This window comes from Cordyceps fumosorosea (genome assembly GCF_001636725.1).
Source record: "Cordyceps fumosorosea ARSEF 2679 chromosome Unknown scaffold_3, whole genome shotgun sequence".
Classification (NCBI taxonomy): Eukaryota; Fungi; Ascomycota; class Sordariomycetes; order Hypocreales; family Cordycipitaceae; genus Cordyceps; species Cordyceps fumosorosea.
The window spans coordinates 242,313-265,024 of NW_017387303.1; the positions used below are offsets into that span (position 1 = coordinate 242,313).

The 22,712-nt window shown below is 55.4% G+C and overlaps 4 protein-coding genes across 4 annotated transcripts; 1 reads left to right on the forward strand and 3 right to left on the reverse strand.

The window, feature by feature from the left end:
• Positions 1–1,528: 1,528 nt before the first annotated feature.
• Positions 1,529–3,463, forward strand: ISF_01761 (bZIP transcription factor; the record flags this gene model as incomplete). Its single annotated transcript, XM_018845368.1, has 3 exons — positions 1,529–1,766; positions 1,837–2,037; positions 2,100–3,463. The coding sequence occupies 3 exons, from the start codon at positions 1,529–1,531 to the stop codon at positions 3,461–3,463; spliced, it is 1,803 nt and encodes a 600-aa protein (XP_018707091.1).
• Positions 3,464–3,790: 327 nt separating this feature from the next.
• On the reverse strand, positions 3,791–5,585 carry ISF_01762 (WD40 repeat-like-containing domain protein; the record flags this gene model as incomplete). The annotated part of the gene is made up of 5 exons (XM_018845369.1): positions 3,791–4,569; positions 4,632–4,852; positions 4,928–4,982; positions 5,071–5,460; positions 5,555–5,585. The coding sequence occupies 5 exons, from the start codon at positions 5,583–5,585 to the stop codon at positions 3,791–3,793; spliced, it is 1,476 nt and encodes a 491-aa protein (XP_018707092.1).
• A 542-nt stretch (positions 5,586–6,127) lies between these two features.
• On the reverse strand, positions 6,128–9,919 carry ISF_01763 (Plasma membrane ATPase (Proton pump); the record flags this gene model as incomplete). Its single annotated transcript, XM_018845370.1, has 3 exons — positions 6,128–6,174; positions 6,227–8,555; positions 9,518–9,919. 3 exons carry the CDS (start codon positions 9,917–9,919, stop codon positions 6,128–6,130), a joined length of 2,778 nt encoding a protein of 925 aa, XP_018707093.1.
• A 10,136-nt stretch (positions 9,920–20,055) lies between these two features.
• Positions 20,056–22,517, reverse strand: ISF_01764 (enth/vhs; the record flags this gene model as incomplete). Its single annotated transcript, XM_018845371.1, has 6 exons — positions 20,056–20,493; positions 20,549–20,717; positions 20,772–21,741; positions 21,838–21,904; positions 22,094–22,339; positions 22,398–22,517. 6 exons carry the CDS (start codon positions 22,515–22,517, stop codon positions 20,056–20,058), a joined length of 2,010 nt encoding a protein of 669 aa, XP_018707094.1.
• Between the last annotated feature and the right edge of the window lie 195 nt (positions 22,518–22,712).

A 22,712-nucleotide genomic window follows, 5' to 3' on the forward strand; every position in this document is an offset into this window, starting at 1 on the left:
TAAGCCACCTGACGAGATAGGGCACCGACTGGTAGCGCTCAGCGCTCAACCACAATCTGAGCCTCCTTTACCCCGAGTCTTGGCCTCTGTCAATGGCGATCCGATCCGCTGAATGCTCGACTTCATTTCGCCCGTCATTTGATTTTTCCCCAGTCTTTTTATCCTCACATCACCACTACTGCCGGCCTGCACCGTACTGATACCCTCCTTCCCCTCCTCCCCTGTTCTCCATTGTCTCGGACGAGGTAGCAATGTGGCTGGCCGCAGCAAGCCGATGTTCAGACCTAGACCAGTCGGCAGATGACCTCTAAGCTGGATGTTGTGGCCGGTTTCCAATTTTGCACGGAAACGTACCGCGAAACTGCTTGGATTCAATGTCCGTCGCCTGCACAGGTCCCTGTAGAGCATCAAGCATCTTACTACACGACTAGCTGCGGGTTACCCTCCATTGCTGATGATCATTCATGGACATGCGCGGCACCAACCGCGAGTCCCCTTCACTCGTAACCACCTGTCAATTCTTAGTAGGTCTTGGTAGGGAGTCATTATCAACCATCTTATCACACACAGGGACCCCTCGACAGAATAAGCTCGGCGCCCCCCCTGCCACTTACCATCCTTGTCTGACCTTAATAATGCTGACCTGTGGCCAAGACTCGGCTGACGACATGTGTTTTCAAGTCAGATCCGCGTTGATTTTTGACTTGAGGCTTATATATCCGTAAATTGCACTTTCCCTGCGCGTCGCATTATGTCATGCTTCAGCTATGCTTCCGCATGGCAAATGAACCACGGGCAAGTAAAGGCAGTTATCAGGCACAGGAAACGAGGCTGGTATTATTACATACTGGTCCTTGCTAATTATCATCTCTATCCGTTATCCCTTATTTTCTTGATTCAGGCCAACAACGGAAGTTAAGCCTTAATAAGCCAGGACTACGAACCATCCCTTTCGAATATTTCATGAACATCCCTCAACTCGTACGCTCTCCTAATTAATCGATTTTCTTCTTCAAGTTGGTGACGGCGAAAATCGCCAATTATGTAAGCGGCATTGGTTCGGTTTACCACCTCTGCGAACACCTTGACGATGAATTAAACAAAGAAACCACGAAATATAGATTGTAGAAATAAAGCAAAATTTTCGGTTATTCTCTTTATAGCGCACCTCAGTTCTTGCTCCTGCATGAAAATATCCAATCAAGTAGCCCTACTGTCATTCTGCCCGCAAGCCGATTGATTGAGTGCACTCTACGGCCCCACTCCAATCACCACACGAATCGCAATCAGGCGGTTTTGCCGTCTTGGCCTTGGTTCTCCCCCCATGCAGGGTTGTGCCTGGGCAAGGGACAAATCGTGTGACGGCATCGCCATTGGATAATATAGATCTCTCTGCACGATCGAAAGGAGGGGGGTGGCCGGCAGCCCTCCATTGGCGACACGGGGGCTCGCGACGAGGCTTACGCACCACGACATCACCACCCACCAAAAAAAAGAAAAGATCAAGGGATCCCATCATCACCCGCACATGGTGCGGCAATCAGCGGCGCGGGCGGCAGAGGGGGGCGGAAATCGCCAGCAGAGCAGGCTTCTGGACGAGAGCGACGCCGCCACGCCCACGCCCACACCGAGCACGAGCACGACGACCGCCGTCAAGGACGAGGATGCTGCGTCCGCGAGCACCAAGAAGCGGAAGCTTGGCGGTGCCAGCGGGCGCGGCGTCGCGAACCTAACGCCGGAGCAGCTTGCCAAGAAGCGTGCCAATGGTACGTTTTTTCCCTCTCCCTTTATTCGATTTTTCTTTACAATCCCTCTCTTCTAATCACCATCTCCCAGATCGCGAGGCGCAAAGGGCCATCCGTGAGCGCACCAAGAACCAGATCCAGACGCTGGAGCGCCGCATCGAGGAGCTCACCGGCCTGCAGCCATACCAGGAGCTTCAGGCCGCGCTGGAGGCCAAGTCGGCCGTTGAGCGGGAGAATGTAGAGATGCGTCAGCGGCTCGCCTCCATCGTCGGCATGCTGCAGCCCTTGATTGGTGCGTTGCCGCAATTTCACCAGTTGTTCTCCTCAAAAGCTAACTTCGCCCTCGGGAACCAGGCCAATTACCTAAAGATACACCCGCGGCCTCCATGGAGCAGCAGCGCGCAGAGAATGACGACGCCCGAGAGACGACAGAACTGGACAGACGCACACACTCACCACCGCGGTCGCGCCAGCAGCCGAAGACGACGACGACGACGACGACGACGACGACCGGCTGCTCCACGCCGGCAGACATCAACGGCCACCAGGCTGCGCAGCGCCTCAGCGACCTCGGCCAGCAGCGGGAACAGCTCCGGCACGGGCTCGACATGGGGCCGGAGCGGCTCGGGCTCGGGTTCCTGCTCGACGCCGGGCACCAAGTGTCGCGGATCGACGGTGGCGGTGCGGTCGACGCGGACGGGTCACCAACCACCTTTCGCTACCCTGCGCTCTACACCCAGCAGCAGGGGCAGCAGCCGCACACGCCATCCGTCGCCGGCAGCGCCAGCGCCTCCCCGGGGCCGTCCACCGTTTCCTCCACCTACCGACCCCCACCACCACCGCAGTCGTCGTACAGCAGCCACGCCTTCCCGTCTGGGTATCCGTACCGCGGCCCGCAGAGCACCGCCGACGACTACGACGAGGAGCACGACAACTACGACGACAACGACGCCGCCAGCAACGCCGACGAGCCCATCGACGCCGGCAACGGGGCCACCATCCCGCGCTACGCCGCGCCGCTGCGCACCACGCCGCCCACGTGCCCCCTCGACGCGCTTCTTCTCGACTTTCTGCACGAGCGCCGGCAGCGCGCCGCCGAGGGCCGGCCCGCGCACGAGGTCCTCGGCCCGCGGTACCCGTCCGTCTCGTCGCTCCTCAACCCCGCGCGGCGCGCCCACCCGCTCTCGCGCGTCTTCACCGACATCCTGGCCGCCTTCCCCGCGCTGTCCGGCCTGCCCGAGCGCGTCGCCGTGCTCTACGTCATGTTCCTGCTCATGCGGTGGCAGGTCGCCCCCACGCGCGCCAACTACGACCGGCTGCCGCCCTGGGCGCGCCCCCTCCGCGCGCAGCTCCGCGACCCCCCGCACCCGCCCTGGGTCGACCACCTTCCCTTCCCGCGGATGCGCGCCGCCCTCCTCAGCTCCGGCGGTGGTAACGGGTACCCCGCGTTTGACAGGTTCGCGCAGGCGTACACGGCGACGCTGTCGCTGTCGTGGCCGTACAGGGACACGGACGCGCTCCTGCAGAGCCCAAACGCCGCCGCGGACGATGCGGACGAGCTGCTAATCAACCCCGTGTTTGAGCGGCACCTGCGTAACCTGGACAACTGGAAGCTGGGCGGCGCGTTCGCCCGCGCGTTCCCGGCGCTGGCAGAAGCGGGCAACGTGCCAGAGGCGGAGCTCGCGGCTGCGAGGGCGGCACAGTCGCCGGAGGTGTAAGAAAGGAAAAAAATGTGTGTTTCTTGTATGACTGATTCTTTTTTGTAAGTTTTGACGGGTATTGGAAATGGGATGGTTTGGTTACTCCGGAGTTTGGGCGGGATTTCTGTGTCTTATGAAAACGTGTGCTGGGACATGCAAAATATTATGAGATAAGATCGAATGAATATGTTTATTTTATGCCATCAAATGAGCATCTTGGTCTGCCCTTTTTCTCAAGCCCGTATTTAAGCCTACAGCATTATTCATTCACTCTACCCAAAACAACAGTTGAACTTGAACAACTCCCCAGGTTCATTTGTTCCCTACTCTCTCCCAGCACAGTTTTCACGCCTCGTTGCCCAGCGCGCGCACTCCCAGCGAAAACTTCCTCACCACCGCGCCCTCACCCACGAACAGGCTCGGAAGGCGCTCCCTTGGCATCCGCCGAAACGACAGCGCCCTGATCGGCGCGTCCGTCCTCACCCCATCCAACCCTCCCCCCGCCTCCGGCCGGCACCGCCGCCCCGACCCGAGCGAGAACAGCTTCACCGTGCCGTCGTCGTGCGCCGCCGCCACTAGCCCGAGCTCTGCGCACACGTCCCAGCCCGCGTGCACGTGCGCCTCGTTCCTGTACTCGTCGAAGCGCACCACCGGGCTTCGCAGGAAGCGCGTGTCGTACGTCGCCATGCTGCTCGGCGGGCCGGCGGTCAGCAGCAGGTGCTCCGAGACGCTGCGCAGGTGCGCCACCGCGGTGCGCTGCTGACCGCTGCCGACGCGGTGGCTGGTCGACGACGGCGGCGCGCGCATGTCGGTGATCCACAGCTGGGAGCGCCGTCCGCCGGCGAGGAACACCTCCGGGTGGTTGTGCAAGAAGTCAAGCGCCAGCGTCTCGCGAGGGTGGCCGTCGGCGGCGGCAGCGCCGGGGGTCGGCTTCAACGGCACGCGCTCCCCGACCCAGGACAGCGTTCTGTGGTCCGACACTCCAGCGTTGACGCGCAAGACGCCGACGTTGGTGCCCACCAGGCACAGCAAGCGCGACGACGACGACGTGGGCGCGGGCGCCGCGGTGTGCGCCACCGCGGAGCCCGCAGAGTTGGGGCACAGCCCATGGTAGCCGTTCTCCGCTATGCATTCCCTTTCTGTCAGCCATACTTTCCTTCAACTAAGCATGGGCAGAGGAACTTACGGAGGCGGCCTAGCAACCACCGTGGGCGACGGACGTCCGCCTCTTCGGACAGGTGCGGCGAGAATAGGTATACGCTGTTGTTTGGAGAGCGTGACGTTGCTATGATCCGGTGCGAGGGCGCGTGGTACGTGATGGACGACAGTTGCGGGAAGCGGAGGAACTCCGTGTGGAGCGCCCGACTGCGGCCAGAGTCCAAAGGTGCTGTCGCCGAGAATGTGATCCTAGAAACGCGCGAAACTCACATGTCAGCAAACTCCCCGCACTCGTCATCGTCCTCGTGTAGAAAGCAAACGTACGTATCGTTGTCGTCCGTGGGAATGTAGCTCCCAACCAGCCTCTCTTCGCCCAGTGCTGTGAGGACACTTTCGTCAGCTTTCCCCAGTTCCCAGCTCATGTGCGTACATCAAAAAGAACTGTTCGTGTCAGGGAAGAAACGCACTCGCATAGACCACGCCCAGGCCGGTCTTGGTATCGTCCCCGTTGACGTACATGCACGGCATGTTGGCGCTGCGCGTCCCCCTCGCCAACGAGACGCTCCCCTTGTCCACCGCACCGCTCGCCCACACCGCCGCCCTCACATCTGCCTCGCTGTCCGCGTTCTTGTCACCGAGCTCCCGCTGCAGCAGCGCGCGCGTGATTGTGTCCCCCGTCAGCTGGCCTTGCTGGCGCCAGCGGCGTATGTGTCTGCGGAGCAGCCGCGCCCGGTCGTCTGCCGCGGCAGAAGATTCAGCGGCGACGCGACGCCGCTTGACAGAGTCGGCGGACCAGGCGGCCGCGCGTGGTGCGGTTGAGGCATGCTCGATCTTGAAGTATTTGTTCTTCTCAGGGTCTGAAAGGTGTGGTCAGTAAGGGAAAAGAGGGGGAACGAAAGGAATGGGGAAGGTGCGGGGATGAGAGAAAAAATAGACAGGGAAGGAAATTACCAAAATAATAACCTGGTATTTCGGCCGGCATGGTGAAAAACAGATATATGGATGGACGAGATGACTGAGATGTTGGATGTGGATATACGTCGGAGATTCCTCTTTTCTGGCCGTCTCTTCACAACACGTAAATGAGAAGCAATTGGTGTGCCGAATGAAAGGTTTTCATTGCGATAAGAAGATATAGCAGCAGATAAAGCTGCAAATCGAAGAAGTACTTGTGTATCTAAGTGCGTGTTAAAGTGAACTTTCTTGAACGAAGTCGAAAGTCAATATAGCAAAGGTCACGTGATTTAAGGAAAAATCGTGCTTCGGAACAACATCACCATACTTACTCACAGCACCTGAGGCAGCAACAGTCACAATCACTTCATAGGTACAGCATCGATATTTTTACTTTTTATCATTAATTGTCTAAAAGACGGAGGTCTAGGGTATGAAAAGTCGCACGTCGCCACTCATCCACTCAAACGCGTCTCATACTCCGATACGACTCATACAATGCAAAATTTAAACAGAGAGAAGACGAAAAGAGCAGCCGGATCGGCGTGCGGGTATGTGACAATTCCATATTTACTGCGACTTCTCGTGCTGGGTCGAGACACGCTGGAGGGAGACAACTGTATACTAGTTAGCACGATACTTTGTAGCGAGGGGCGAGAAAATACATACCAAAGTCTTCCAGAGAACGCTGCTTCTGGTCCTTCTTGGGGGACTTGCCGTGCATCAGGTTGTCAAAGCCGGTAGAGCCCTGCATGAAGTAGTAGAGACCACCCATGATGGCAAAGATACCGAAAGAGAAAATCCAGATACGGACAACGGCAACGATGGAGGTCTGGCCATCCTCGAACCAACCAAAGATACAGAAGAGGGTGGCAATGATATCGACGACCAGAATGGCGCCGGACAGCTGCCAGGAAGGAATGGACGACCAGAAGGGACCGTTGGCACGGGTGATGAAGATGAGCCAGTTCTCAGTCAAGGAGATCTCAAGGAAGAGGACCTCATCGACGTTACCGAAGTTCTGGACGATACCACCGTTGCGGTCATGGGCGAGCATAGTGGTGAGAGCAATCCAGGTACCGATGGCAAGGACAACACCGAGGAAGATGGACATACCCCAGAGCTTGGGCAGGTTCCACTTGACGGGGGTCTGGGAGAAGGGGGCGTTGTCGTAGGCAATGGCCAGGGTGGCGATATCGGCGAAAATGGCAATGAAGACGACAAGCTCAATGTTCAGCGAGCGGTTGAGAATAGCGATCCAGAGACCGAGGAAGATTTCCATGTGCAGGGACAGGGCGATACGGTAGACAACGTAGGCGTACATGCGGTGGAAAATCTGGCGAGAAGTCTTGAGGGCGTCAATGATGGCACCAAGACCGGGAGCAAGGAAGACAATATCGGCGGCGGAACGGGCAGCATCGGAGGCACCCTCGACGGCAATACCAGTATCGGCCTTCTTCAGCGAGGGGGCGTCGTTGACACCGTCACCAGTCATGGCAACGAGGTAGCCACGCTGCTGGAGAATCTCAACGACGGAATACTTGTGCTGGGGGAAGACCTCGGCGAAACCATCAGCAGCCTCAACGAAATCGTAAACCTCAGAACCAGGCATGTCACCGCCGCCACCGAGACCAAGACGCTCAGCGTTGTAGACGTTCGTACCGAGACCGAGCTGACGGGAGGTTTCACGGGCAATACCGACGGCGTCACCAGTAAGCATCTTGATGGAGAGACCGAGACGCTTGGCCTCGTTGATAGTGCGGGCAGTGTCGTGACGAGGGGGGTCAGAGCAGGGCATGATTCCGAGAATTTCCCAAGCACCCTCACCACGCTTGCGGGCAACACCAAGAGAACGGAAACCACGGGTAGCAAACTCAGCGACGCAGTTCTTGTAAGCCTTGTCGACATCCTCGGGAATGGGGTGGTCCTCCTCGACAGTCTTGAGAACGAAGAGAGGGGCACCCTTGACACAAACAATGCGCTCACCCTGGGGAGACTCAACAACGGCCTGGACCTTCTTCGAGACGGGGTCGAAGGGGTGGAAGTCGATAACCTTGTACTTGGAGAGGACAGACTTGGCGCGGGGGTAGAACTTGAGGGACTTGAGGAAAGCCTTGTCGATGGCGTCAATACCCTTCTTCTTGCGGGAAGCAGCAAGACAGGCAGTGAGCATGAGGTCATCGGGGTCAACGCCCTGGACGGTGAAGGGCTCGGCGAGAGAGAGCTTGTTCTTGGTCAGGGTACCAGTCTTGTCAGAGCAGAGAATCTCGACACCAGCAAGAGACTCGATAGCGGAGAGCTTCTGGACAATGGCCTGCTTCTTGGCGAGGTAGGCGGCACCGACAGCCATGGTGGTGGTGACGACGGCGGGGAGACCGACAGGGACACCGACAATGGTGATGGCAAGGGTGAAGCGAAGGATGGTGACGATGCCGTTGGAGCGGTAGAAGGAGGAGACCCAGACGATCAAGAGAGTGAGGACGACGAGGATCAGAAGAATCGTACCAATGCCGTTGAGAACCTCAGTGAAGTGACCAGTGCCACCAGCGGATTGGGAGACGAGGGCAGCGGCGCGACCAACGAAGGTGTTGTCACCGGTGGAGGTGACGACGACGAAAGCCTCACCACGCTTGACGGCGGAGGAAGCGTAGCAGTTGTCACCCTTGTGCTTGTCGACAGCAAGGGACTCACCAGTGATGGCGGACTGATCAACCTGGAGGAAAGCATCTTCGGTGACGATGCGACCGTCGGCGGGAATAATGGTACCTTCCTCAACCTGGAGGATATCACCGGGAACAACTTCGGGGGCCTCAATCTCCTTGAGGGTGCCGTCACGGAGGACGACAGCCTTGAGGGCAAGGGTCTTCTTGAGTTCCTCGACAATGGAACCAGCCTGGAATTCCTGGATGAAACCGACAGCAGCGTTGAGCAGCAGAAGCGCGCAAATGACACCGAAATCGACCCAGTCCTCAAGACCGGCAGCGAGAACAGCGGCAGCCTGTAACGAGGATAGTTAGCGCCATTGGCAGGTTAAAAAAAAAGATGAATTAAAAATCAATAAAACGCAATGCAAATGAAAACTGGATCCAGAGAATGCGGCCTAAAGCGAGAGCGCCCGAGAGCGCACCATTCTCGAAACGAAACGGCACTAGCCGATGAGGCCAGCCCAAGGTCGAAAGCAAAACACGAGGCAGGCCGCCGCAACCGAGTGGCTCTGACGGTGACCCATTCTGCGCTTGTCCCTGCTGACTGCCAAGCCAAGCCCGGGACCTGGGCTAGCTGCGGCCGGAAGAACGTGTGTGGAGCCGGCTGGCGACGGCGGTCCTTCGAGTTTATCCGATCGGCGGTGGGCTTGTTTGGTTTGTTGTTGTTGGAGAAGCGGCAGAAATGCGGTCGATGGTTGGCCAATTCGACGGTGCTGTGGGGCGGACAGTCTTGTCTTTTGTTTGCTGGTTCGCGGCAGGTGCGTGCTCAGGCAAAGACGGCAAAAAAGGACGCTGGTATCAGGCAAAGCGCGGATCGACGCCCCCACATCAGCACCAGCCATGTGCGAACAGCCAATGACTGAGGCACAGTAGAGCTCATGTGGAACCGTTAATCTGCGCTGGACAAAAAGCGCGCAACAAAAAATGCTGGGCCAAAACCGGCTTTCCCCAAGTCGGCCCGTTCGCCCAAAACAATGAATCTTGTCTGGGTAAACAGTGGCTGAAGGAGCTGGCAGAAATGCGCCGTCGTTTTCTTGCGTGAGGGAATTGGGGTAAAATCATGGCAAGGGACGCTTGCGCATTCAATGCGACAATTCCACAGTGTAGGACCAGCGTGCACAGAAACTGCGATTGCTCTCCAAACAAGTTGATGTCATGAATAGACAGCGTTCCCACATGCGAAACATTGCCCAATCAACGAGCAAATGCGAAAAATGCAAAAGACGCAAATAAAGAAAAGAAATAGAATGCTTACCTCCATGACGAACTGGATAGGGCCGACAAAGTAGGAGAAGAACTTGAGGATCAGGTTTTCCTTCTCCTCCTTCATCTGGTTGAGACCGTACTTGCGACGACGCTGCACGACCTCAGCCTCGGTCAGACCGACGCGGGAGTCGGTCTGGAGCATGTCCTCGGGGACGACGCGGCCGGTAGCAGCGTTGCCCTCCTCTTCCTCCTCCTCGAAGGCGGCGTGGCCATCCTCGGACTCGAGGTCCTCGATCAGGGCGTCAATGTCCTCATCCTCATCCTCTTCCTCGCCAACGGGGGCGGCCTTGGGGGGAGGGGCAGCGGCCTGCTGGTGCTTCTTCTCGTCGAAGCCACCAGACTCGATGTTGGTGTCGAGCGCCGGGGCGCCGACGTCCTTGCGATCAGCCATTTGCTGAGTGTTGCTTGTTGGCAGGTTGGTGGTTTTGTGGTAGGGTCAAGAGGTTGTTGAATAGCGATAGGATAGAAGCTAAGAAATGACGAAAGAGTCGACAATCAGACACGAAGGGGGGGACTGATTGAAGATGGAATGAGGGAAGGGGAAGACAAAACAGGATTGTAGTGTCGAGCACCGCACGAAATAGGGATGGGGTGGACGTCTAGGTGCAACGCATTCGTGGGTGAAGAGAAAAAGAGAAAAAAAGAAGAGAGCGAGGTGTCTTGGGGAAGGGTGGGAGGAGGTATTTCAATGAGCGGGCCATGGGTGGTGGTGGTCTAGTGTTTTTTTAAACCTCTCTGGGATGGGCCTTCTGGGAAACAGGACCGAAGCTTTTGCCTTCGACAAAGATACTTTGGGATTGGGGAGAGCCATGCGCAAGTGGCATCCCAGTACCCATGTACCTTGTACCTATCTCTCTGTAAGTAGACATTCTGGCGATGTGACGGCTCAAGAGCCTACACCAGACCGGGGTGGACGGTCTTAGTCTTAGCCCCAAAGTGACATGAGTTTTAGTGGCGCCCAGAGGCAAGTGGGAACTCTGAATTCGCAACTTTTTTTCGTGCCTTTTTTTCCCTCTGTTTCTGCCCATGGGAAAACCAGGGGGTGGGGGAGGGGGTGCTTCTGCTGGGAAGTGGGTGTCAGATGGTGTGTGGTGTTTTGGAGAGCAGGCTTGAGCACACCCCCCAAGTTCGCACGGTTATGACAGTCAGCATTTTCCCTTCTGTCCGTATCTCATATTGGTAATAGAAAATGCATGGTACGGGCTTTACCGGCACAGCAAGCCTTGCACAGTTTCACTGTGATTGTACAATTTTATGAGATTTCTTTATACCATTTCTATAGGCATTCTCTCGCCTGTCATTCTCACCGTCCAATCTCCGTCGTCCATGGAATAAACAAATTTCCAGTGGCGCCCCAGTCTGTCTGTTATCGGTACCTGGGGCCGAACTGTACGAACTTGGCGGGCCTCGCACGGTGCGCCCGGCTGGCGAGAGCGATTTTTGTTTTGGCTTGCCCTGCCCTGCCCTGCCCTGCCCTTCCTGACTTACTAAAAATTCCAGAGGGTCCAGCGCCTCCGTATTCCTCTTTTGGGGGTCGTTGCCGCTGATTAACAGTGCGCCAGTGGGAGCCTGTAGAAGTCTCCAAGACAGGGCCAGGCTCTCTGCCGGCGCTGCCAGAGTGGTGTCAAGAGTCCGCCAATATCTTTGTATCTCGTCATGATGCTACAGGTCATTCCGGACTTGCCTCGCTCATTCGCACATTCTTGTTGCCTCACCCTGGTTGCCGACTTGTAACAAATACAAGTTCCGCCCTCCCACAAGCCCGCATGTCATCACCTAGCGCTGTCTGTCTCGTTCTAGCGCAATGAGGGGGTTTTGTGGTGTTTCTGATGATGGAACAGAGTTGGGGCTTCAATCAGTGGAGACGAATAACCTTGCAGTGGACAACTTTATACCTCTGTTTTACCTGTTTGTTGCGCTGTTCATCGCAGCAGTCACAATGTTTATTATAATTCGCTGAAAATCCACCTGTGATGCTGTCCTCCGCAAATTCATGCGCTGTAATGAGACGCCAGGTACGCAGCTGCCAGGCAATTCTCGCGATGGCCTCACTGGGCTCCTACCGCCTGCAGAAGCAATCGAAGTAAATTCAAACAAGTAAATAAACAATGGTGATAATAACAACAAACACATGGCAGCCAATTGGCCACATCCATTATACCCCCGTCCCTTCTCGTCCGTATTTTCCCCTTCGCTGAATTCCATTGAGCAGCCGACTTTCCCCACTGCCCGCGATCCGGCTGCACATAGCCAAGCCAAACAAGCCTGGGCGAGTAAAAGATGCATGCTGTTTTGCATGCCAAGTCGCCTCCAGCGGCCTTTTTTTTCCCTCGTCCTTTTATACATGGGTTGTCGCGTGAATATTCGTAATAGGTACAAGCCCAGCAGTATGGAGTACAAGCCCCGGCTTGTCCCATGCTCTGGACTTGGCTTCAGCCTTCTAGTTATGCTTGTTACTGTCATCGCCGCCGCCGCAAATCTTGTTGCTCTAAAGAAAATTCCAAGAATAAGGAAATATCGCCGAATGGAATCAACATGTTGGCTTCTCGGCCACGCCGAACGCCAACTTTCTTTTCCCTCGTCCCATCGCAAAAGCTTATTGACGACGCCGAATCAAGGGCCAGTCCTTCTTCCGGGCTAAACCCGCTGTAGACCGCCTGTGCCTCCGTCTGCTCTAGCGCCCGCAGGTCCACTAAGCCCGCTGTAACCTTTTTCCCGGGGCTACTGCAGTTCAGCCGCCTTTCGTCCAAGGCAAAAACCAAGCTTTGGTCACCGATTATTCCTCGATAATTTATAGGTACACGGTGTATGGCTCGCCACCTTACTCAACGCCAACCCTTCACTTACTTCGTATGCAAAAAGTCCATGCACAAGGCCGTGATCATCCGTTACACTAAGCATGCATCCTGCACTGCGAAGCTTTTTTTCGCCACGCCACCGCCGAGTTGTCTGTATCTGAGGTGCACCTTGCAGGGCGTACAACGAACTTTACTTGCTTCCAGAAGCACAGTGCGGCAAGCAGCCTAACCGCGCTTGGCGTCTCCTGACCTGAAAGAAGCCCTCGGTATAGAAAAAAATAGAATGAATGAAAGTTGATCATGGCGGACACAGTGTCCTTCACACAAATTTAAAAATGGCTCGCCCGCCATTGGTCAAAGCCTTTTCCCCTAGAGCAAACCCATAACGCCTTATCGCAGGCCTCGGAAAGGGCCCTGCGGCATTTTCTGGCCCTCTCGCTACGGAGCATCGTTCCCTCGACAATCAATCCTCCCATGTAATTTACTTTTCTGCAAATAGCCTGCAAGATGACAAGACGGACCCTTGCCTCCCCGAACCTGCAGCTGCGGTAATCGGGTGGGCTCGTCCGCCACCTAATCAGCGCCCTTCCCTCACCTCTGTAGTAATATCGGCTCCGCGATGTGTCCTATCCGGCTCACCACCCCCATGCCGGTGGACGGAGCCAATCCCGCATACAGCATATACTTCCCCGAGGTCATTCATCGTATTACTCAAATATGAATAGTCTCATCGAGCTTCATCAGCGCGGTCTAGATGGCCATTTTGCTGCCCCCCTCCCCTTGGCCAATCCTCTCGCACCGTCTTCTGCCATGAGCTTGCTTGCCACTGGCGTAGTTTGTATAGTCGATGTTGTTTGATACAAGCTCCCCGCGCCATGTCCCCGATGCAACGTCTCGCAATCCCTCGATTTAACTATCTTGCCCGTGATTTGCCCGTGCGCCCTCGACGACGATGAAATAAAGTGCGACACACCCGATACACTCCCACCTTCCCAGCCCCCCATATCCCGTTTTCCATTTTAAGTTGCGCGGGCGAGACCCAAAGTGGCAAGACACCAGAAACACCACGGCCACGATGCTGCTGATCGTACTCACTCCTTTGGCTTCTCGCCCTGTGCCAGTGCCAATCCCTCTCCCTCCTTCACCCGCTGTTTCACCTTGTTTCCTGCCCCAATGTCAATCATACACCTAGCAATTCATGCCGCCCTGCCCATCGTTATGATAAGGTTCTTGGCAAGATTGTCTTGTCGCAGGCTTCTTCTAAGTCTTGTCTCAGGGGCCGAGCTTGGACCCTTGGAAAGCGTGCTCCCAAAGGCTGGCCGTTGGTGCGCACAAATGCCATCTCCCGCAACCCTTGTTCATTGGTTTCTGGTCATTTGTCAAAAAAGCACTCAAAGCCAAGACGTTTCGTGGGCAAGAATAGATCAGATGGACACTTGCCCACTTACACAGGTCTTGCCAAGTCCGTCTAGGGCACCGCTTGTGCAATTCCCCTATGCAAGTTGAAACTTATAAGTCGTGCTGTCTTGCACTGTTAATTGGGCGTCCGTGCCACAGAAACGCCACGTCTTGGTGATGTGCATTCCTTCCTGTAGAAAAACGATCAGTCTCCTCTCGCCGTCATCGTCGATGGGCATGATCTGCCTCTTGCTTCGAGGTTATCATTGTCATCCGTAGAACAAAATTTGTACAACAACTGCTGTTGTGATACCCGTCAGACTAATCCTCACACCCTGCGCCCATCAGCTAGCCAACCCGACGCCGCATCGCGCCGCCATGCACAAATTGCCCAATAAACGGACTTGCATTGTGAGCTTTGCATGTAGGGCAGTCCCCAGAGTACCCGCATCGTCTATCCAAATCGAGGCGCCACACTGTGCGCCATACAGTCCAACCTACCCATGCTACAAGTACCAATTTCGAGTTGCTGGGCTGTCTCACTTCTCCGCGGACGGTACTAGTCAGCAGTCTCGCTGATGACGAGCTTTCCTGGGTGGCCTGTATCTGTCAGTGCCTTTGTCGTTCGGTCTGCTGTCCAACAGGGCCGCCCCATCCAGCTCGCCCTGGCTCGCCGATTCGCTTCCACGGCGAGGCGCTGGAGCCTGTGCCCGTCTCTGCCGCCAGATCCGTAGGAGAAGTTGCCCAAAACGCGAAGAGCGAGAGACAGATTGCGACCATGAGCAAGCAATCTTTTTTTCTTTCGCTTCATCTCGTGGCCGTCATTTCCGTGCTTTCCGACGATCGGTCAATTGGCACCGGGCACGGGCTATGCAGTCGATTGAGCATCGACGTCTCTCGCCAAGCCATTTTACATTGCTCAACGCGTCGGTAGTCATCCTCGTGCCCAGGGCGCCGCTCTTGTTATTTGCGAGCCAGTCAGTGTATGTACTTCGCGACGTCATGAGGAATGATCGTGCACCCCGGCACCCTTGTCCACCCCAGCGCCTCATGCGTGAGACACACTAAGACGCTGGGCCGGGCTGGCTGGCTGGAAAGCCATAGGCTAGCGGGCTCGAGTGTGTGCGGCGGAAGCCAAGCAGGCAGGAAGGAAAAAGACGGCGCACATCCGTCGGCGAGACAGGGCTGCCGTGGACAAGAGCCGTCCGCTGTCCAAGGACCACCGGTCGTGTGCTCTCGGCGTGTCCGCCCTTGACCGGCTCCAGTTGCTTGTAATTAACCGCAGACAGGGTCGCGCTCTCGCTGTCGAGTGGTTCTCGGTGACGGAACCAGAGCTAGAATGAAGACGGCGACTCGAGACCAATATCCCTCGACTGACCCGCCTGAGGCTGTTGGGGATCGGGCATTTCGCCGCTCGCCCCAATTCTTGCTTTCCGGTTGGACCCCATTGAGCTTTTTTTTTTTTTGTTCTGGCCGTCTCTTTTCCTGGGCGCTCTCGTTGTCCAGCTGGCTGGCGTCCTGGCGACTGAATCGCATTTTTACGGAGCCTTTTTCACATTTTCGTATCCACCGCCCACACCACAAACCAAACCAAACTGGAGCCCTCGTCTTCCCCAATCCGAGAACCGCCGCCGTTGACCGTCTTTGTGATGTCGCATCACGGCAGCCAGCGCTCCGTGTACGTAAGAAAACGCCGCTTCCGTAGTCAGGGCTTCCAGAACCCTTGGCTTGGCTTCTCCCGGCCGAAGACGAGGCATTTTCTGGCCAACCTCGCATCCTTGGCTCCGCACCCGACTGGTCTAGCATTGGCCGGGGGAGGCTCAGTTCTCGATGCATCCAGGGTTCTCTTGCATCCTTGGCTACTTTTCCCCATACTTGCAGGCGGCAATTGACCCTCGATGAGACGAGAACGAGCTTTGTCCATGTCGCTGCACCAGTCTTGTCCTGGCAACTGACCGCCTGTGCATTATGGGGGCAGGCATCAGGTGCCACGGCGATCGCTGCGTGTCGAGTCGCGGATTAGATACCTCTAGGGAGAGGGTGCAAAACATAGCCGAGTTTCGTGTGACGCTCTGTCTTGTTCGACTCGTGGACCGGGTTTATTAATGTGTCTCATTCTTCGGGACAAACAGCTCGATGGTGAGGGAATTAAACCCCATGCCCAAAATAAATCCGTAACTGTTGCCAGCTGCCAGCTGCCAGCTGCCAACCAACTGCCAACTGCCACCTCGTAAGGTATGTGCGTACCTAACCCAGGCCAAGCAAGCCATTCAACTTGTAGCCTGGCAAACGCACCTCCAATCAGCATCACAACATTCAGAAATCCAATTGACTCTTTTCTGTCTGCCATTGAGTCTCGCCATCATCGTCGTCGTCTTCACTCAGGCCACCAGTGCCGTAATTTCTGCTCATCTCTATCATCAGCCCTCAAATCTCCGCCAATCTCTTTCTTTCTTTGAACCAATGGCCCGCCCATTGACAAAGACCATAATGCTTACTACATCAAGGGCGCTACCATGAGATATCCGTCTGCCGCCAATGCGACCTGACCTTATTCTGACAGCAGCTAGACACAAAGGGAGCTAGATCGACAGCAAAGTCAGAAGAAGGTTTCATCGGCCTCGTCCATCTCATCCATATTGTCCGTCTTACACCGTTCGAATCCTCCTCCATGTTCCAGCTTTCCCTGGGATAAAGCACGCAGCCTCTAATTTATTCAATGCCAACCATCACCAGCTCCTGCGGGTTGTCCCCAGCTACAATATCACCAGCCGGACCGACCGCTGGGGCCTTGACCCCAGGCTTCCCCCATCCCACCCTGGTCGATGCAAATTACCTGGGTATGGGACTAGTGGGTTTACGGAGCACTCGCCAACAATATTACTTTAGATTGTATAATAATAGCCTGCGAATACAATGCCACAATAGGGACGAGATAGCACTACTCTGCCCAACCCTGGCTACTCTACATGCTACCACGCTGGCACTGACTAGGGTGAAACCCACACTGACCGAGTCGTTTCTACGGAAAGCTGCAAAATGAGGCTCGATCATTCGCCAGGATCATACACAACCCCAGGGAGGTCAGCCGTGCCCGATCAAGTTCGATTCAACCTCCTGCGATGCAGGCTTTTGCGAGACTAGGCGCACGAGACCTGCAGCCGCTTGTTGTCTGTTTGAACAGAAGCTCCAGTCTCGAGGGGCAGATGAAATACGCCACATGTGCCGTAATTAAAGTCTGTGGGCACGGTGGGTAACTTGCAACAGGCCAGTTGAAGCTGAAGAAGAGCAGCCAGTTTGTTATGAAGAGCATCATCGCCTATTCGCCTGTCCGTCCCTAGAATGGCCCTGGATAACTGGAGCCCTTGGCCAGCCGGCCGCTGAGATTATTACGATAAACTCCACGCCAGAAGATGACGAGGAAACGGCAAAAAAAGCAAGGGAAAAATTATCCAAAATATGGAGACGCTTGTCACACACACTCATGAGGCTGGCTGTCCTTTGCCCGTTGCCAGAAGCCAGGTCCGCTTTTACGATGCCGTCGCTACCGACATTGGCGCGAGCCCGAATCATTTCCGGGGCCAGCAAGGGAGGTTTGTATCATTTCTATCTTCATAAGGGACAGCTTTTGAGCAAAGACGTCATTTGCCATTGTCAGTCTGACAAGGCTGTGCGCTTGTCCGCGGGGTGGGATGTCAATTCTCGCCGAAAACAAAGACCGCTTGTCTCGGTCACGAACCGATCGATTGTTGTTATTGTCTTGGACTCATCTCCGAACCGCAAAAGATTCTGGCGCTTATGGAATGCATTGATAGCGCCGCAGGGCACATCATAGCACAGGAGAAGATATCCCATCACCAAGGGACTATCTCAGGCATGTGCTTTGCTACGAAAGCAGAAGAAGCAGACAACTTTGATGTTATTGTTTTCTTGGCCGGAACGTTGCAGTACCCACTGCGGTTTGTGCGACTTGCCTGCCGCCTTTCCGCTTCCGATCAGAACAAAACGAGTTATCGCTTTCCCATTCGGCCCTTGCCTGGGCTCCACGATGAGTGCAGATTAGGCATAGCAGAGAGAGAGCCCGTTTTCTGATACGCCTCGTGGGCGTTTTTGTCACACCAAGTCTTGCAGGTCTCCACGGGTTTCTTTGATGAGTTCTGGGGGCTTTCCTCCCTTCTTTGCAGTTTTGTGAAATGACAAAGGGTGAAGCACAACGGTGGACACTTGCCGTTAAAATTTCCGCACGGCGACGGCCTAGTCGTCCAAGTCCCGGTTTCGAAACACGGAGAGAATAAATATACAAGTAAGTCCATTCTACACGCCACGATGCGACCAAGCTTGTATTATGCGCTTGGGCCGCGCCCCCGATCACAATTGTCCTTGACACAGATATGCGAAAAGGGCTTCTTCAGCCGAAACGTACCCTTGCGCGGCCACTAAGGCGGCTCGCAGCACGTGTAACAGGAGTCATGCAAACCTGCCGCATTGACAAATCTACCTTATTTTATCTAACCTCAACACCAAGAACCTGGGTGGTTACCACGGCCACCGCTCTCTGGAGATCAAACACATTGAGTGGGTAGGGCTGGCTATATCAAACAGTCGGCGATTGGGACATTGTCGACGCCTCGCAGGAGCAGGAGGGTAAACAGGGTCGATGCGACAGTTACAGGGCCCTGGGGTCTTTGCGAACCCTGAATATGTCGGAAGGCGCCGCGCTACCTCCGCCACCAAAAATCGCCCAGCTTCTGCGGCCGCTAACGCGCTCGCCCGACCTCATTCGAGAGAGAGACACGCTTCCTGTGGCTGGGTACATCGAACAAGAGAATCAGGCTGTCGGCCTTCGCGGGACGGAATTAACCATTTGTGGCGTGCGCGATGGTCTGGCCGTCATCTATTGCTTTTTGACGGCGTGCATGTACTTGACGTCATTACCAGAAGATGCACTATACTCAGGCAAGTGAGCTCTGGCACACTAAAAGGAAGTGATGATGCTGACGTGGCTTTTGAAGGCTTCGTCGCGCTGTCCGGCATATGGAACTAGACTTGACAGGAGAGGGCTTGTAGTTTTGTACACCAGGCGAGTGCCGATTTGCCATGTAAAAAAAAGAGGTTTGTCGGTAGATATATGTACACTTCCATCAGAGGCGTCTTGGTAGCGGGAGAAGTGATGCGTTAGTCATTCCTGTTCGCCACTTGTTGAATGTTCCCTCCGTGTTTGGGGCATGCTCCGTTCTGCAGCAGCTGTCATGTTCGTAGGGGGGTCGAATACGCACCAGTGATAACTACCTACCTTGATGACTGAGGCGTAACCTGTGATGCTGTGCAGCAACTCCTTGCGATATCGGTATGCCAGTATCTCAACCACCACGCCCACCACAAGCCTTATTCTATGGTTCACACTGAATTAACGCTCCGACCCAAAACAGTGAACGGTCAAATAAATATGCAAGACGAATTTTAAGCGCAATTAGCACCCTACTTCGGCCGGGAGGAGAGGCACGCGTGCGCGCAGAAAGGTATAGGGTAAGTCCCATCGAGTGCGCGACACATTCCTACGCCAAGCCTCCTCCTCCGCCGTCTCCTCCTCTCCCACACCATCCTCAACCGGATGCCCAGAGAGAGATAAAGAGAGAGAGAGAGAGAGAGAGAGTGCCAGTGCTAGACTCAAAGGTACAGAAGCTCCATCGCAAAAGGCAAGGATGAGAGAAGAGGCGTCCCGACGGCACCACTGACGTCCACGCAACCAACCACCTTGGCGCGTTCGCCTACTCGGTGGCGAGATCTTTACGGATTACTTATTTACCCGTCGCCTATCACCTGCATTCAATCATCTACGGTGCGCACACTGTTCACGCGGGAAAGTTGGATTCAAGAACTGGTGAGAAACATGACTTGTATTATGGCGGATTGACAAAAAGCAAAACATTTCAGAGTTGGACGAATAATCCGTATACCAAAAGAAAACGCCATAAAAGAGTAAAAGGCAGAGAGGATGCTAAGTACAAGAAAAGAAACGAACAAGAAACCCCTCCGTAGAGCGCGTCCAAGAAAAAAAAGGGAATCCCATTTTTTCCGGACGCCGCATGTTGTGTGTCTGCCCACGGCAAAACTAAAATACACGCTGATGTTGCGTTAATCCCCATCCTCCGCGTATACAATTTTTTTCCTCTCCGCTCTCCATAGGCATGAAACATAGTCTTCTTCCCTTCCCGGGGTATCTCAATGGTACAAAATGGCGTCTCTTCCCCCTTTCCCACCCAAACTTTCACCCACAGATGGAACGAGGGGAATAGCTCGGCGTTGACGCATTCGTATGGAAACAGAAGTCTTATTGCTGGTACTGCTGGAACCCCTGAGGAAAGTTGGGCATGCCGTTGGGGAGCGTGCCGACTCCGAACGGGAAGCCGGGCATCTGGCCACCCTGGCCCTGGTTGGACCCGCGGCCGTTGCCGCCACGGCCGTGACCGCCGCTGTCGTCCTGGCGCCAGTCGTCGTCACGCAGCCGCGTGGACTTGGGGCCGTTCTGGCCGCCCTTGTCGGTTTGCATGCGGCGACTGATGGCCTTGGACGAAACGCCCGCACCGATTTCAATGTCTGGCTCCTCAACACAGAGTCCAGTCTCGATGGGTCGGCCGCCGCTGCCGCCGTAGGGCGCAGTGAGCATCCACTTGCGATCAGCCTCGGTCAGCTTGGAAATCGGAATGATGCTAACGCCAGTGGCATAGTCACTGCAATCTCTGGGGCCGAAGCCGACTCCCCATCGTGTCTGTCGCAAGTTAGTAAATGAGCACGCGGGAGTGAAAGCGAACATGATCACTTACGCGAAGAGGAACCTCTAGGTGTCTGTTGTCCTCCATGCTGGTCTTGGCACACTCAGCATCCTTGCGAGTCAGCATTTTGACAAAGGCATGTCTCTTATCCTTGTTGACAATGCAGGTCTGTACGGTGCCGTAGCGACCAAAGATACTGCGCAGTTCTGGTTCAGGGCAGCTGTGACATTGTTAGGGTATGCTGGGTTGTAAATGGCTGATAGGTAGAACTCACGTCACGCCTCCAACGAAAAGCGTACGGCTGAGAACGCGGATGGAGTTTGGGGGAAGGCTAGAATCATATTCGATCCATCTCTCGATGTGGGGGAAGTTGCCCGGGGATGGAGATCTGCCACGGCGGCCTGGAGGGCTGCGCTGGCGGAAATCATTTCCTCTACGACCGTTGCGATCTCTGTCGTCGTGGCGACCGCGAGAAGGACTGTTACGACCGTCACGTCCACCACGGGGAGAACCGCGCTGACCCCATCGATCGGGCGATCTGGAGCGAGATCGACCGCGAAATCTCTGAGGCGATCCGCCACCATCGCCATATGCACGATTGCGAGGATCATCACGCGAAGGGCCGTTGGAGGGCGCGCCCCACGCCGGCTGGGCAGGGAAAGACCCTTGGGTAATGGGAGCGGGAGTGGGAGCGGGAGCAGCCGGAGGCTGACCAGCAGCAGCCCCGACGGTCATACTCTGAATCAGAGCAGGAATTTTGTCGAATGGAACACCTTGCTCATGCAGAAGCTTGATAAGCATAATCTGCTGCTGAGTGTTGGGGTCCATGCCTCCTGGAGCTGCTGCAGGAGCCGAAGGCATCTGGGGGGGAACGCTTGGCATTCCTTGGGCCGGTGCATTCTGTGCCAGCATCTGAGCCAGACTAAAGGGAGTATTTACTGGCTGTGAGGCAGCAGGATAAGACGAGGGCACCTGCGATGAGGAGATGGGTTGCGGTAAGGCAGCAGCCGGCATGGTATACGATGCAGCTGGCGCAGGCAGGTTGCCATTACTAGGAGCAGCCGAGCCAGCGGCCGCATGGGGTGTGGTATTTTGACGGGCGATGTTGGCCAGAGCCTCTAAAATGGAAGAGCCATTGGCAGCGGCAGGAGCAGGAGCAGGCGCAGCGCTAGATGCTGGCTGATTGCGTTGCAGCGAAGCCATGGCGTTTAGTGGAGGGCTACCAGGCGGTGTTGTGGAAACTTCTGAGGGAGAGTAGACAGTTAGCAAGGAGCTGGACAGCCAACGTTGTATGTTGCTGAGTACTGGCAACAAGCCTCGTGAGATTCAATGGAACATACTGTCTTGGGCAGACGAGCTGAGGCCCTGTCTGAACGATGCGAGCATGGAGGCGGGGAATGTCTGCCCCTTTTCCCAAATATCCAGCAATTTCTTAATTTTTTCCTACATGGCGAGACGATGGTGAGTTTCATATTGCGAAAAACAAGCACGATTATGATGACTGGCACGCTCGTCTTGTTGATTTCACGTTGCAAGGCAACCAACGAGATGCAACGACGAATGAGGCAGCCGTCAGCAGTCAAGTAATATGCGTACCTTTTGATCCTCAGGGGCGGATTGACTAATATCATTCATCAATACGGGCATCAGTTCGGTTACTCGGTGCACACCAGCAGCATATGTGCCATCGGGGGCAGAGCTGTTAATGGGTTGGCCTTGTGCCTTGGCCTGCTCGAGCCATTTTCGGGTTACTGAGTCTACGACGTAGAGAACGCCAAGCTTATGGGTTCCCGGAGTCTTTTTGAAGTGGGTGTAGATTTTTTGTATCAAAACGGATTCGGACTGCGGGAATGAATGATTAGATTGGGAGCGAGAAAACGGCTAGTTCTGAGAGTCTAACCTGAATGTTGGCAACGCAGAGCCAAGTGAGACTTGTGATGCGAGAACCAGACACGCCGGGGGGCTTGAGGTTGAGCATGGCCTGGAGACCAGTCTCCAGATCTGTTACGGCTGAAGCCATGATGTTGTGATCTTCACGTTCCCCCAAGTGGTTGAAATAATCGAGATGAGCACGAGAGCGCGCTTATGCGGCAGTAGAGCCAGAGACAACAGAACAAAAAGGAGCAAGCAACTTGCGAATCAAGGCTGAGTCGTCCAAGTAGTTCTAGAGGTGTTGACCCGAAACAAGCAGCGAATGTCCTACAAGGAGGCGCAG